At 33.3% G+C, this 16,982-nt stretch overlaps 1 protein-coding gene across 2 annotated transcripts; it reads right to left on the bottom strand.

The window, feature by feature from the left end:
* Nucleotides 1–458: 458 nt before the first annotated feature.
* Nucleotides 459–12,524, bottom strand: LOC110604128 (allantoate deiminase 2). 2 transcript variants are annotated; one of them, XM_021742237.2, is made up of 12 exons: nt 12,150–12,524; nt 11,845–11,939; nt 10,990–11,093; nt 10,833–10,917; nt 10,591–10,707; nt 9,699–9,808; nt 9,512–9,617; nt 9,292–9,378; nt 1,395–1,637; nt 1,177–1,302; nt 851–1,012; nt 459–761 (listed from the first exon to the last, which is right to left on the bottom strand). In XM_021742237.2, the coding sequence occupies exons 1-12, from the start codon at nt 12,265–12,267 to the stop codon at nt 639–641; spliced, it is 1,476 nt and encodes a 491-aa protein (XP_021597929.1). In that variant the 5' UTR covers nt 12,268–12,524; the 3' UTR covers nt 459–638. The 2 variants fall into 2 exon arrangements, with proteins under 2 accessions (XP_021597929.1, XP_021597930.1); XM_021742238.2 differs by having other exon boundaries at nt 11,845–11,936.
* Nucleotides 12,525–16,982: the final 4,458 nt, after the last annotated feature.

The raw sequence follows: 16,982 nt of genomic DNA, 5'->3' as shown, positions 1-16,982 counted from the left end.
AATTTCATTTCAATTTAAGTTTTTACCCAAAAATAAATTATTACCGATGAATTTATGAATTCATCGCCGCCGACTTTTATAGCTTGGTAATTGATTAATTATTGTCAACTCATCGTTAATATTATTTTTTAGCAACGCCTTAAATTTGTCATCGGATATTAGGTAAAAAAATTTAAAGCAAAAAAGAGAATAATTTCGATAAAATTTAATCTTTATAATTTTATTTTATCAAATTAAAAGTTAATATGTTAAATTTTGGTTAATTGAACGATAAATTAATAAATACTCTTAAAAAGGCATAATAATTTTTCATTTTTAAATTAATATGCGTATTCTTTGATTTTTTTATATAAATATTTTAATATTCGTATTTTAATTTTATCAAACTTAAAAAAATATATCATTTTTTATATACATATAACATTTATATGAATGTTCTATTTATTTTAGAAATAATATACATATAATAATTATTTATATACATATAATATATCATTTATACAATTGAATTGAATTCTTATTAGGATGAATGTTCTATTTACAGGTGGGTCTCCACAAATGCCAAGATTGCCAACCCAGCTGCCCAAACATCATCATCCAAACACATGTTCTGCAGGGGAGGCCGGTGAATGTTCTATTTACAGGTGGGTCTCCAGAAATGCCAAGATTGCCAACCCAGCTGCCCAAACATCATCATCCAACACATGTTCTGCAGGGGAGTGACTTATGCCTCCGCGGCATCGGACAAATAGCATCCCAACCTGTTCAAATTGTTACAAGAAATTAAATTAAGTATGCATCCATGGAGGGGAAACTTATTGTTTACAAGTTAGTGAAGTTGAGGAAAAACCTTAGTCAGACGAGATATAGCCATTGCATCATGTCCTGCTCCACTCATTAGTGTAGGAACTTCATCTTGAATCTCACCAGTCATTCTCTTTAGTGCAGCATTAGCTGCAAACTTCAGCTGTGAACTTAATTCAGAATCACAGACCACTGCATTCGCGTCATGCTGAAATATTCAATAAAACAGAAAGTTGTAGTTAATTAATTGCAGTAACAAATGCATCAAATGATGTTATTTTAAACTGGTCGTATTGTACTTGTTAGGAAAAAGACAATGATGAAAAGGAATTGCTATTACTATTATTGGTTGAAATAATTAGCAGTCTTCACCTTGCGTTCAATGATGCAAGAAACAGATCGTCTATCACAAATTTGATATATCTGCTTAGATAACTCATAAATGACAGCTTCACGTCCCATATCATTCATTGCACGTATATCTACAGTGAAAGTTACCTACAACCATGAAGTTTATTTGAACTGTCAACTCTTAATCTTAGGAATATAATGCATTTCCATGCAATTGTTGCTCAGAGGCAGTTACTTACCTGGCCTGGAATGACATTGCTTGCACTTGGCCAGGTCGATATCTCCCCAACAGTACAAACAAGGGAACTGGAAAGTGACTCAATTGTGGAATCATTGCATTGCCCATCATAAGACAGAAAATCTTTAGGATTTTTACAGAGACGTTCCAACAGTATAATTAACTCGGCAGCAGCAGCCATGGGATCTTTCCGTAAAGCCATTGGAACCGTGCCAGCATGCCCCTGTGAGCCTTTCACCAAAACCTGCATTTTTTATGGGATAATTATATTTTCAAAGAAAAAAGATCTAGAAATATGGCAAATCACATTTTGATCTTCCAAAATTTTTTTAAAATAAAAAACTATGGACCTTAAGGCTGGCTCTTTAGCTATTTTATAGACCAAAATGACTTTTCTTTTTTTTTCTTTTTACAAGAGCTGTTGTTGGAGACCAATGCTTAAAGTATTAATATGTGGTACATAAATTGTATAACTTCTGTTCAGTGCAGGGCAAAAATGTCACTCAATCTAACTTTATTTTACTTTAGATAAATATTCACAAAACATTCTGCATTCTATTGCAGACTAGAAAAAAGTTCCAATGCCTGAACATTCATATTTTAGCACATCTAAACTCTACAGTGATTTATTAATAAAATGGAACAAACCTAACCATAATCCAAAAGGCACTTTTTGGAAGGACGGTCCAAGTCATAAATGAAATGCCTTTTCAACCCACTAGTTGATGTGGGACTTAACAAGCACCCTAGTACACAGGACTAGGTTGAAGATTGATTTAAAATTAGCACGTGGTTAATATTAGTTTGATTTAGTCTTTGTTAGTTGTTTTTTGTTCAGATTTTTTAGGATCCATTTCCTTATTTATTATTGAGAAGTCACGTTCACTCTTAGTGACATTATCTTCTCATTTCTGTTATTGATATTTTATTAGTTTCTTTGTAATGCCTATTTAAAAAGCACTGAATCATTAAGTTAGTATGACATTGTAATCATAGTACATAGTAGATTAAACTGTCAGATATATTGCAATCTCTGAATAAAGTCATCAGTTTCTAAATCCAGTTTGCTAATTTCAGTTAGCTATATATTTTAGTTATCTGGTATGTTATTTAATTTCAGCATCATTCAAATTTAGATAACTAATTTTATCCTCTGTTTTCTGCGATCGTCAATCCTATTTCCCCAACAAAGTGGTATCCGAGCCTTGTTCACTTAGAACATTGGGCTGTGAGTATTTCTCAACCGGCAATTCCCATTTTCACATGTGAAAATTTTGAATTCAGGAGTATCAAGATGAGAACTCTGCTTAAGTTTCAAGATTTGTAGGACTTAGTTGAGAAAGGATATCCTGAACCAGAACCAGATGAAGAGACCAAGTTGAAGGAAAACAAGCAAAAAGATTCCAAAGCATTATTCTTTATTCAGCAAGCTATGCACGAGACAATTTTTTAAAAAATTCCTGCAGCAACTACTGCTAAAAATGCTTGGGCGACTTTGCAAACGGCGTACTAAGACACTTCTAAGGTAATCACGATTAAACTTCAATTCCTTCGTCGTGATTTCAAAACCTTACAAATGAAGAGTAGAGAGACAGCGCAAGATTTTCTCTCAAGAGTAGCCGCAATTGTTAATCAAATGAGACCTTATAGAGAATAAATCTCAAATTAAACTGTTGTTGCAAAAGTGTTAAGGAGTTTTGACTTCAAAGTTTGATCATGTTATGACAGCCATTGAAAAGTCGAAAGAGTTAGCCACATATTCATTTGATGGATTGATGGGATCCTTGCAATCTCATAAAATGAGATTATGCAGATCAGGTGAAGAATGAAGAAAAAGCCTTTCATGTAAAAGGTGAAGCAGCTAGTAGAGGACGTGGAAAAGGAGAATACAGAGGCAAAGGAGATCGTGGCAGAAACGATCGTGGTAGAGGTGATGGGCAAAGAAATGAGTAGCATGAACAAAGAACAGATAATCAAGGAACTAACAGAAGCAGTATTCAATGCTATTACTGCAAAAAATATGGGCATGTAAAAGAAGATTGCTAGAAACGTTATCAGTAAGCTAATTATGCAGAAAAGGAAGAGCAGACTAAATTGTTCATGGCTTATGAAGATAGCAGAATAACTTCAGGTGATATTTGATTTTTAGACAATGGATGCTCTAATCACATAACCGGTATAAAGTCATTGTTCAAAGAGCTTGATGAGTCGTACAAGATAACAGTAAAGCTTGGTAATGACAAGTAAATGCAGATTGAAAGCAAAGGCACCATAGCAATTAAAAATAACAATGGTAATATAAAGCTCCTACACAATATCTATTTTATTTCAAGTTTAACACATAATTTGTTGAGTATTGGGCAACTTATGACTTGTGGATATTCTGTTTTATTTGATGATGAGTCATGCAAAATTAGAGATAAAAAACATCAGATTATAGTCACTGTTTAATAAGTTGTTTCCTCTTAAAATCTCTAATGTTGAGAATCATGCTCTTATTGTCAAATATAGTAGTAAATCCATATTATAGCACTTACGGTATGGGCATCTATATGTAAAAGGTCTCCGGTTGTTAAAATAAAAAACAGATGGTTTTTGGGTTACCTAAAATAGAGTTTTTAAATTTGTATGAAGGGTGTATTTATGGAAAACAGTGTAAAAAAACCATTTCCTATGGAAAAGTCTAGAAAAACAACTAAATGTCTTAGAGCTTGTGCATGCTGACTAGTGTGATCCCATAAAAACGCAGTCCTTTAGTGGGTGTAGATATTTTTTATTGTTCACAAATGATTTCAGTCGGATGAGCTAGGTGTATTTTCTACAATCCAAGTTAGAAATTTTTGTGATTTTCAAGAAATTCAAGGCATTTGCTAAGAAACAAAGTGGGAAAGTGTAAAAATACTTCGAATCGATAGAGGAGGAGAGTTCATATCCCATAAATTTAATCAATTTTATAAAGATGAAGGCATTCACAAAGAAGTAACAACTCCATATACACCAGAGCAAAATGGAGTGGCTAAGCGAAAGAATCACATGGTGATGGAAATGGCAAGAAGTTTGTCAAAGGCCAAGAGATCACCGGATGATTTTTGGGCAAAAAGTGTTGCAACTTCCGTTTGCTTGCTAAAGTTATCACCAACAAAGGCTGTTTTGAATAAAACACCACTTAAAGCTTAGAGCGGTAGAAGACCCTCGGTGAGCTATTTGAAAATTTCTTATTGTATTGCCTATGCTTTGATTGATTCTTATAATTGTACCAAACTTGATGATAAATCAACAAAATGTATTTTTGTTGGTTATTGTATTCAATCTAAAGTATATAGGTTGTATAATCCTATTAGTGGCAAAGTAATTGTGAGCGGGAATGTTGTCTTTGATGAAGAGGCAAGTTGGCCTTGGCAAGAAAGTCCAGACAGCATACAGATTAAAAGTTCAGTTGAAATACAGCAAGCTAATTCTCCACCTGTTCAAATAAGGAAACTACTTTTCCAGTATAGCAAGCTACTTCTCCAATTTCAACAAGCTCATGTTTATCTGAAAATGAAACTCTTCCAAGAAAATTCAGATCATTAGATGAAATTTATGAGACTTCACAAGTACTATTTGTAGCTGATTCAACTATTTTTGAAGAAGCAACAAAGGAAGAAAAATGGTGCAATGCTATGAAAGATAAAATTGCAGCAATTCAAAGGAATGAAACTTGAGAATTAGTGGATCTTCCTAAAGACAAGAAAGTCATTAGTGTCAAATGGATTTTTAGAATAAAGTTTCAAGCAGATGGCAGCATTCAAAAACAAAAAGTACAACTTATGGTAAAAACAACTTATGGTAAAAGGCTATTCACAGCAACAAGGTGTGGATTATTATGACACCTCTCCCGTCGCACGGTTTGAAACGATGAGAACTCATTTTAGTCTTAGTGCTCAATTAAATCAGTCAATCAACCAAATTGATGTCAAATCTGCATTCCTAAATGAAGAGCTGGAAGAGGAAGTATATGTGTCTCAACTTGAAGGTTTTGTTGTTTGTGGGAAAGAAGAGCAAGTGTACAAGTTAAGAAAAGTATTGTATAGGCTTAAGAAAGCACCCCGGGCATGGTACAGCAAAATAGATAGTTATTTCTGCAGAATGGTTTTAAACGAAGTAAGAATGAACCCATTCTCTACTTAAAGAGGCGAGATACAAAGGATCTTCTTATTGTTTGCCTTTATATTGATGATATAATATATATGGGTTCTTCTTCTCTAATTAATGAATTCAAGCTGTGCATGAAAAAAGTTTGAAATGTCATATTTGAAGTTGTTGCATTATTTCCTTAGATTAGAAGTCAAGCAAGTTGAAGATGGAATCTTTGTGTCACAAAGAAAATATGTAATTGATTTGTTTTAAGAGATTTAATATGCTGAATTGTAATACTACAGCTACCCCAATGAATTTAAATGAGAAGTTGCAAGTTGATGATGGAACTGAAATAGGTTGCAGGTTGATGATGGAACTGAAATAGCTAATGCAAGCTATTTTAGAAGTTTGATTGGTGGCCTAATTTACTCGACCCATACAAGACCTGATATTGTCTTCTCAATTGGGGTAATTTTCAGGTTCATGCACTATCCTTCAAAGCATCATCTTGGAGCTGCAAAAAGAGTCATGCATTATGTAACCGGTATTGTTGATTTGTTGATTTTGGGTTATGGTATACAAAAACTGCAGATTCTAGGCTGTCTGGTTTCAATGACAGTGATTAGACTGGATGTTTGGAGGACAAAAGAAGTACATCAAATTATATGTTTAAACTTGGGTCAACAACTATTTACTAGAGTTCTAAAATCCAAAGTACAACAGCCTTGCCCTCATCAGAAGTAGAATATGTAGTTGTAATTGCATCATGTTAAAGAATTTGGCTAAAAATAATTATTGCAGATTTATAGAAATAACAAGATGGAGCAACTGAGATTTATGGTAACAATAAAGCAGCAGATGCAATGTCAAAAAACTAGCTTTTTATGAAAGAACAAAACATATAGACATTCGAGTTCACTTCATTCGTGATCTTGTGGCTGGGTGATTTCATTACAGTATTGCAGTATAAATGATCAAGTAGCAAATATTCTCACAAAGTCACTTTCTCAAGATAAGCATGTCTATTTTAAAAATCAACTTGGAGTGTGCAATTTTGAATCAAGGGGGTGTGTTGAAAATTAATTTAAAATTAGCACGTGGTTAATGTTAATCTGATTTAGTCTCTGTTAGTTATTTTCTTTTTAGACTTTTTAGAGTTCATTTCCTTGTTTGTTATTGAATCAAGCCACATCACTATAGTGGCATTATCTTCTCATTTCTGTTCTTAGTTCTGTTATTGATATTTTATTAGTTTTTTTGTGATGCCTATTTAAAAGGCACTGAGTCATTAAATTAGTACGGCATTGTAATCACAATACCGAGTAAAGACTGTCAAATATATTACAATCTTTGAATAAAATCGTCAATTTTCAAATTCAGTTTGTTAGTTTCATTTAGCTATATTTTTTAGCTATCTGATATGTTATCTATTTTCAGTATCGCTCAAATTTAGATAATTAATTTTATCCTCAGTTTTCTGCAATCATCAATTCTCTTTCCCCAACAGACTTAGACATCATGAGTATGAAGTTTACAGGACTAAATATGTGCTCATATCTCAAGATCGACACTGTGATTGGCTATGAAACCATGTTGATAAAATGGACCCAGCCTGGCACCACTCCAAAAGGCACTTTATGAGTGGAGGACTGCTCGAGTCACATGAAAGATCTTTTCCCAATATCCAGACCATGTGAGACTAACAATGTTGATGCAATATTTCACACTTAAATAGACTTCGGTTTAGCCACTTATGGAAAATAAGTAGTTGAAATACGACTAAAGGAATGAAAAGGAGAAGAAGAAATCAAAGGAGGATGTCGATGCTATCATACATGTTGACTCTCAACACATTCTAAATAAAATGGTTAATGATAAGTTTCACAGAGAAATAGCAAACCTAACAGAGTATCTATGAATAGAAGGCCAAGAACAGTAATGTTCCCAAGAAATTCACAACTGTGGATTTTTAAACTTCGGTGGCACGTGAGAAAACAATGCAATCCTTATTTTCCATTAGGCAATTGGGGAAGTTGGGTCATAAGGTCAAATTGGTAATTATGATAGTTAAATATGTAATAGTAGGTCCAGATGTGATCCCATGTTTATCATTCATCAGTTGCAAAGTAGTTTAGTTTTGGCTTTTGACTCAAACACAAGCCACATGCAACTGATATCCCACAAGTTTGTCATCCCACAAGTTTGTCCAATTAGTTTGCATCACATCCAATTACTTCTGAATAGTGTTCTTGATTTAATATCATGGATTTAAAAGAGAAAATGTCATTATTATCAGTAATTTTCAGCCACCAATATGTTTGGTGTTATGTAGCATCCCTCAGCAAATCATCTTCATCACAATTGTAATGGCCATTATGCAATGGCCTTTTCCTTTTTTTTGTTTTCTTTTTTTTTTAATAAAAAAAAACCACCCTTAAGATTAACTACATTTAGTATCTTCTATGTCTATATGATTTCTTTACTTGGTGTCATTAGCTAGACGTTAGACATCAAAAGGCACATTAACCATATTTTAGTGCTAATACAATAAACTAATTATTTTACTTGAGAGTAGAGATAATCAAATTTAGCTGGAGGATTAGCTATACACAAATGTAGGCAACTTCTTGCCAAATTGAGGACCAGATGCAATTTGCTAATTCTCACAAGGGAGAAAATCTATCAATAAAAAGCCATATCGATAGTGGCTTCTGTGGATGCATAATGCCTGTGACTGCTTGATTCTACAGCATAAAAGGTTATTATACAATATAATACATGCTTGATTTTATTTAAATATTTCTTCATAGTGGACTTGAGCCAAGTCATTTCTGATTAGTTAGATGGCAGTTACTCTTCATTGCATGCTGAACACCGTCATGCATGACCATCAACTTTCTTGCACTTTATGCTACTTGTAACTTGCTATGTCCCGATAACAAAAACATCCACATTTTTTCTTTAATGAGGTCAGAAATGCATCATAGTTTTTGCCCGAGGGACAACAACATATGAACCATAAAAATTCAACTGCATGATTCCATATTATCTTTCAATGACTAGTAAAACACTACTTGCCACTGCCATCAATTACAAAATGCTAAGCAAGATAAAGAAACGCACTACTCCTGAGTTTTTCTTCTTTTTGAATGCCTCAATTAAAAATACATTGTTTATTCCTAATTGCAAAATATGGATACTATCGTTACTCTCTCTTTATTAAGGTCAAAATTCACTCCAAACCCACATATCTAGTTGGCTGTGCTATATCGTCCTAAGTCTCTCCTAAGTTTATGACTAGAACAACAAGAAGGGAAATGGAGAAACTTGGGTCTTTCTGGTCTTCAATGCCTTGACCCTTGACTGATGCAATTTGTCAAATGCATTATCCAGAGGCCATGATTGAAGTAAAGCCAAAAAAAGTTAACCATCATGCACTAACTTTTGTAGCCTTGGAACAGGGTTGAAATAATTTTGTTTTTGCCACGAGGACTTGAAATTGAGAGTATGTCAAAGAGGACTATCCTTGAAAAAATAAGAATGATGCATTTTCTAATGATGCATTTTCTAAGCATCAAGATTTTCACAATAAGCCAACAAGGGTAATTTTAAAATTTGCTAGCCTTTAGCTTTTTCATTTTTTTTTTCTTGTTTGGAAGCTCACAAAAATTCTAGATTATGCTGCAAAAATTTTATTGCACATCAAAACTCTTCCTTCTTTGTCCAATTGAATAAAATGGCTGAGATTTTGATGTATATGCTGAAAGTATATCACATACCTTTAGCCGTGTCTGTCCAGCTATTCCTTTAACCACACCTAGGGGAAAACCAACCCATTCTAGTAGAGGTCCTTGTTCAATATGAACCTGCAGCATTATGAAATACAGGACCTCACTTATAAGATAACTGAGCAGTAGAACCAAATTGGAATGACAAATCAGAATTTTATTTTTTTTTTTTAAAAAAAATGTACCAACGAGAATCAGTACACTGATATACCTCAACATAACCCCAAACAGATTTTGGATCATACTTAAGTTGTAATAGGCTTTCTTCAGTAATTTCAATGGAGTGCTCCTTAAGACTTTCTTGCACTGTTACACCACTGAACAAGGATTACACATCAATATAACCATAACAAACAATGGAAAGAAAAAAAATGAGGTGATAGGATACTCAAGGATACCCCTTGTCAGATATCTGCAATGCTGAAACTGGTAAAATACCAGCTATAGCGGCACTGCCTAAGAAAGTAGACTGAAACCTCACACCCTCCTCATCACTAAATGCAATAACCTGTAAGGTTCAGGATAGAAGCAACAAGACATTGTGATATAAATGAGATATGCTGCCACGTGGGAACCACTTATATATATTTAAATATTTAGTTTCCGAAAGGATTTTTGAGTCCTTCATAGTGAACATTGCATTAAGATCTAAAACATTAGGGAATAAGAATTATTCTAGCACTTATTACTGTTCTATGTGAATAAGATGCCATAAAAAAATTCATGCAAAAACACTTTTTCTTTTTACCATTGACCTGTATCCCTTTCTCCATTCATCCAATTAGATCTAATTCATTCTAAAACTTTTTCTATTATCTTTTTAAATGACCTGGTCCTTACAGGCTCGACTGATAGAAAACTAGGATTGCATTAGCTCCGCCATCCTTCCTGTCCAATGGAGAATAATCTGTTCTTTTGACTTATTACTTTGGATTAAAGGAAAATATTCCTCCAGAAAAATGAAAAAGCAGGTAGAAATATATTTTATTTATAGAAGATTCACTTTCCCAATTTGTCACAGTTGAAATTTTATTGGTATTATTAGTTTATTAGTTTGCATGAGTAGTTATCAATACTATCTTAGAAGGCTAACTATCAAATAGAATTGTCTATCCATGAACACCAATCTGTCAATAGCCCATCCAAATGAGACAGTAAGTGAAAATTTAGAATTTCAAGAAATAAAGCAACAAATAATATATTGTCTAAATGGAAAAACACTGTTGCAATCATGGAGATTATAACCTGAGCAACATTTTGATAAAAATAATAATGGAAGCTTTCACTGACCTCAACTGGCCGTTTTAATTTTCCCAGCATTCCAGTTGTTTTCAACACCTTTAAAGCAGACAATGCTGAGATTATGCCCAAGGACCCATCAAATATCCCAGCATCAACAACAGTGTCCTATAAGAAAAAAAAAACTCTCAACTATTAGTACTGATATATAACATGCTTTTTTACCAACTATTAAATAAAATGGCAAAACATCATTAAAAATAAGCATAATGAAAATGCAATAGGAATATCACCAAATGAGAACCAATCAATAGAGTCCCAGCACTTGGATCCATTCCTTCAAAACGACCATGTAAATTGCCCATGCGGTCAATCCACCTGGAAATAGTACACGCATAAGTCAAGCTATTCAGAAACCATGTTTGCAGTAAGAAAAGGAAGAATGCTAACGTTGTCAAGCCAGCATCCTCCATCCAACCACAAATAAGATTTGCAGCCCTTAAAGAAGCTGCACTCATGAATGTCCTTTCAAGATAGCTATCAGCATCACTCACCTGTTGATTCAGGCAATTATATATATTCTTATTAAAATTCAAGAAGAACCCATTTGCTATTCCACAGGACTCACTCCAGTACGGTGTAACTTGAAATTAAATTATGTGCCTAATGGCTCTAATAAAGTAAATTTAACACCAAGTGGATGGACATTGGACAGGACAAAAATGCTAATTATTAGGCTAAATATTATTAATAGTTACTTCAATTCCTTCAAACCTTGCAGATTGATCACCTTGTCAATAACCATGAGATTGTATTTCAGACTAGTACATAAACCATATTGATTTTTTGACCTATTATAGCTATTTCCTTGGAAACTGAATGTGAATATAAATGAATATCTATATCCCAGGAATCTTGTTCCATCTTTATTTTGAAAAATAACCGGATAAAATTCATATTCCCTCCATTTGGAATTAGGAATTTCACAAAAGTGCAATTCAATTGATTTTTTTTATATCAATTCTCTTGTTTGGAATGAAATAATTTAATTCCTTTTAACTTAAAAAATTTTCATTTTAAAATGAGTTAAAATTTTCATTTTAAATTATGTTCTTGCAAACTGAATCATGCCAAGAAAGAGATCAAGATCATAAAATAAATTTGAATTTCTCACACCAAACAAACCAAAAGATGCATTCAATTCTCATTTCCAAAGCAAACCAAATAGTAGCCTGTCCAAGTGAAACCCAGAGAAGAAGTTTTAATCTAATAAATTAAAGAGAGTAGAGAAAGCCTGAATAGTACCTTTCCAAGCTCATTGAGCCTCGCCACAGCCTCATCTCTCAAGATTTCAGAATACAAATTATTCCTTCCACTATCAACATCTTCACTTCCGACTTCTTATTTTTTCACATATAATATTCAAAGTTCAACCATCACCATCATAAATCATCATGAAAATAACAAGAACAGAAAAATAACAATAGCAATACTGATAAATAATAAATACTTACTGCTACCAAATCCGCAAGAACAAAAACAAGCAAACAAGTAAGATAAATAAATAAAGCCAGGATACAGAACAAAACTAGAAAGAAGATTAAACGCACCCGAGAAGGCTTGAGCAGAAGCACAAGTAGTTAATAATAAGAGAGAAGCCGCAAAAATATGCAAGAGAAAAGATAGATAACTCGACCAAATATGTGATTTTACAACAGAAATAGCCATGGCCAGCCGTGATAACTTGCCAAAAAAATCAATATTTCTGGGGAGCCAAAGCGCCGCCACCGCAATCTATCACTGATGAGCGAAGCAGCCTCCTTGGCCACCAGCAGCTCGGGCTAAGGCTGCTTGCTTTGGGTCTTTGTAGCATGTGCGGCAGCCAAGCGTTTGATGTGGACCCAGATGAAGCATTTGGGTCCCAAGATGACGTGGCATGTAACTAGCATGCAGTAGATGTTTTACGCGTCATCCACTCTTAGGAAGCGAATTTTCGATCTCTTACATATAAAATTGATTTATATAATATTCACACAAATCATAATTAAAAAAATTATGATTTTTGAGTTTGAAACATATAAGTTCTTCTGATAAATATTATATAAAATGAAAATGTTAAAAAAAAAATAAATGACAAGTATTTTTTGAATTTAAAAATAAAAATCTTTATAAATACTAAAAATACTAATTTTTATTTTCTAATTATACATATATTTAATAGAATAATTAATAAGTTAAAGTTAAACTATTTTTTTCTAAAATTTTATGAGCTTTATTATAAATTCAAAAAATTATAAATTTGTTTTTTATTAATATACTATTTATTAATTAATTTATATTGTGATATTACAATCTCTATTTATCTATATTATATATTGAATTTTATAATAATATATTACATTTTATCTTTACTGGATAATATAATTATAATAATTTTTTATTAATATATATATATATATTTTATTTTAAATAAAATTAGATAGTATCTTTTAGAAATTGTAATTTTTTTTAATTAAATAATATATACCTTAAATATTCCTTATTAAAAATTAATATATTTATAATAATATTATAATATAAAAAAATATTAAAAATAAATCAAATATTTTAACAAATATAAAAACATGCAAACCCAGATCAAATAAAGCAATTTAATCTAAAAATATAAACCTACTTGACTACATATTTAACAGTATTACTATTTTTATCTTTAGAATTAAATATATAATTTTAATAATAAGAATTATTTAACTTTTTTTATAAAATTATAAGTTTAAATAGTTTAGAAACTTGAATAAAATTTATTGTTTAACAATATGTTTAATATATATAAGAAATTTAAAATATGGGGCAATAAAGTAAATACTTAAATGAAAATGTATACATTTATCATATACAAAATTTTAATTTTACACAAACTTTAGCATAAAATTTTAATTTATTAATTATTAAATTTGTCTTTACAGAAAATTAATTCATATTAAAATATCCCATCTTATCTTATCTTCAACATAAAATAAAGATAATGCGTGAACCTTAAAATCAGTGGTTGCCTTGCTGGCTCCAGATATTCAAAGGTGCTTTGTGGTCTCTGAATTGCGTATCTTAATCATCCACATTACTTTTAGTTTTTGTGTAATTGCCATTAGAGCACGGTTAAAATCAATAAAATCAATCGAATAAAATTAATTTAAATTTTTAGTTTATTTTTTATTTATTTTAATTTGATTTAATTTTTAATTTTAAAATTTTAATTATTTTAGTTTAATTCGATTTTGATCAGAAAAAATTAAAAAAATAAAATTGAAATTAATAATAATAATATATTATTTTCTATAATATATAAAAATTATATCATATTAAAATTAAAATATTTTAATTAAATTTTAAAATATTAAAAAAAATAAAAGGTAAGTAATAAAAAGTTTTAGTAGAATAAATATAGTATTTTCTAATGATCCAGTAATGATGTGTTTGACTTGTAGGTAAGGAATTTTCACCAGCTAATTGGTCGGGAATCCTGTATTCGCAGGTGTAAAAGGAATCCACTGGATTATAGCTGTTAACAGTAAATTACTTATGGAGCCTCACTATGAAGTTGAGAGGGCAAGTCTGTCCGACCTGAGGTCGACCTGTCTTGAGACCGGATTTTTTTTCTCTCAATTCCGAACACCATGATCATCTGAGCCCTACTTTTTATGGGTGAGACTGCGTATTGATTTATCATATTTTTGCCACGTGACCCTATCTTATGGTGACAGCTTACTGCTACTTTGAGCGATTGTTGTGTAACATCAAATATCTCCCCCCTGCTGATCTTCGATTCTTTAGATTCGAAAGTGATAATTGTCTTCATAATCTGGGGCATGTGACTTGTTTTTCCGAGTTGAGCACATGATGTCCTTGCTTTCTTCTTCCTTGCTCAGCTGACTAGTCAAGTCCAAGATCTTGTCAGGCAGAAATCGATCCGAGTGATATAGTAATGCCTTGATGAGTTTTCGGTCTCTTTCTAGCACCAACCAGCCTTGGGGATCATTTGGGCATCTTCTAGCCCTTACAAGCTCCTTAGCCTTTTCCCTCCTTCGAGCTTTCGAGTATTTTTCAACCCTGATGTACTTCCGAGCATTTTCTTGTCCCAACCAGCCCTGACAAGTTTTCGGGCTTTCTCTAGCCCTAACCGTGCTGCTAGGCATTCTCTAGCCCTAATGTGCTCACGAGCATTTCCTAGCCCTGACATGCTTCCGGTCTTTCTCTAGCCCTGACATGCTTTGGGCATCCTCTAGCCCTTATGAGCTTCTGGGCTTTCTCTAGCCTTAATGAGCTCACGGGCATTTCCTAACCCTGATGTGCTTCCGGGTTTTCTCTAGCCCGATAAGCTTTCAGGCATTTTCTAGTCTTGACGAGCTCACAGATATTTCCTAGCCCTGACATACTTTTGGGCTTTCTCTAGTCTTGAGGAGCTTTCAGGTATTCTCTAGCCCTGATGAGCTCACGGGCATTTCCTAACCCTGACGTGCTTCCAAGCTTTCTCTAGTCCTGACGAACTTTCAGGCATAAAATGCCTTAAAATCTTTTTATGAAGTAGGACTATCACCCGGTTAGCCGAGCTGGCATATACCCGCCTTGCGGCCTGACATGAAATGCCTTAAAATCTTCTAGTGAAGTGGGAATAACACTCAATAGGTCGCCCTGGTTTATACCCGCCTTAAGGCCTGGTATTAAATGTCTTAGAGACTTTTTGTAAAGCAGGACTAACACCCGGTAGGTCAGCCTAGCTTATACCAGCCTTGAGACTTGGCATTAAATGCCTTAGAAACTTTTTTTATGAAGCGGAAATAATGCCCGGTAGGTCGGCCTGGCTTATACCCACCTTGAGACTTGGCATCAAATGCCTTGTTGTGCGGGACCCACGCCCAGATGGCCTTGTATGAATTTGTTTGTTTCCGCAGTCCAACGGCTGAATTATATGTGGGACCCATGCCTAGATGGCCTTGTGACCTTTTATGAATATTTGTTTCCACAGACCAACGCCCATATTATATATGGGACCATGTCCGGATAGCCTTGTGGCCTTTTATGAATATTTGTTTCTGCAGACTACCAGCCAAATTATTTGCAGGACCCATACTCGGATGGCCTTGTGGCCTTGTCTCTACGCTTTCATCCATTCAACGTTTCTGATTTTCCTATCAAAAAAGAAACTTGAAGACTGCATTCTAGTTTTATAATATTTCCATAAAGTATAAATATTTTCTAAGGATAAAAAAAAATTCTCGGTCGTTTGACTTGACCAATTTTAAAACTTGGAATTTAATCCAAAAGCTGAGCATCTGTGACATTCTCCTTATTATCACCCCTATTAACACTCGTTCCTTCTGCAATCATATGAATAGCTCCCTAAAAATTCACTGTCAGGGGTGGTTTCAAAAATTGTTATCTCGAGCTTGGGCCTCTTATCTTTTTTACTCTTTATGATGAACTTTCAAAGTGTGTCGTCCCTTATTAACCTCTTGATCTCATCTTTTAATTGTCGGTACTCCTCTATTACATGTCTGTGGTCTTTATGACAATAGCAGTACCTAGTCCTATCTCATTTTTCGGCTTTCTTAGGGTTGAGTTTGAGAGGCCACATGATCTTCTTGTCATTTTTCCTAATCTACATTAGAATATACATTCGTGAGTCATTTAATGGGGTATATCTCTTATATTTACCTTGGCCATTCCTTTTTTGAGAGACCAGGTAACTTTTGTGGCCTCCTTCATACCCTTGCTTCTCTAGCTTTTGACCTTGCTTTTGATTCATCATTTTATCCTCTTTCCATCCTTTCTAGCACCTTTGAGTAGCCCGTACCCTTTTCTAGCCAACGTCCTTCGGAATATCATCTGATGGCTCCTCTTCCCCAAACTTGTCCTTCCCTTTGGACTGCGTCTGGTTTGCCCTTGTCGAGTCTTTGAGGTATCTACAGGGAATTCCTCCCTTCTCCTAGGAGCCATGAGTGACGCCTCTTCCTGAGCTTTATATTACTCGAAAATAAACTGCAACCTTCGGACGTACTAGAGTATTTACTCAATGCTTAGATTGTTGGGATCTGATTCGTCGACTATAAGAGGTGTGTTTTGTCTATAGATAAGAGTGAAAGAAATGATAATATCCTCATTGGTAGCAACCTTAGCAGTAGCTTATGAATTATCGGCCATTTCGAGAGAAAGAAGAGAGAGATTTCTTTTTAAGAGAAATGAAATAAGAGACTGTAGAAAAATAATATTTTATTGTTATTGTTCATAATAAAGATTACAACCTATTTATATATAAAAGAGGAAAATCAAGTCTATGATTATACAATCCCGAAGATTAAGCAACTAACCCATCTATCAATATTTACTTCCTATATTAATATATTTACTTCCTATAATCTATAACACTCCCCCTCAAGTTGGAGGAT

This window comes from Manihot esculenta, chromosome 16 (assembly GCF_001659605.2).
Source record: "Manihot esculenta cultivar AM560-2 chromosome 16, M.esculenta_v8, whole genome shotgun sequence".
Lineage (NCBI taxonomy): Eukaryota > Viridiplantae > Streptophyta > Magnoliopsida > Malpighiales > Euphorbiaceae > Manihot > Manihot esculenta.
Note: the sequence above shows the minus strand (reverse complement) of the source record. Positions and strands in the feature narration are given on the sequence as shown.

Bases quoted from the DNA above. Each gene is read 5' to 3' on its own strand.
- LOC110604128 (XM_021742237.2), bottom strand. From the start codon at position 12,267: ATGGCTATTTCTGTTGTAAAATCACATATTTGGTCGAGTTATCTATCT. The intron at 10,918-10,989 runs GTTAGCATTCTT...TACTATTTCCAG, and splicing joins GAGGATGCTGGCTTGACAAC to GTGGATTGACCGCATGGGCA. The intron at 9,618-9,698 runs GTATCCTTGAGT...ATCCTTGTTCAG, and splicing joins TTGCAGATATCTGACAAGGG to TGGTGTAACAGTGCAAGAAA.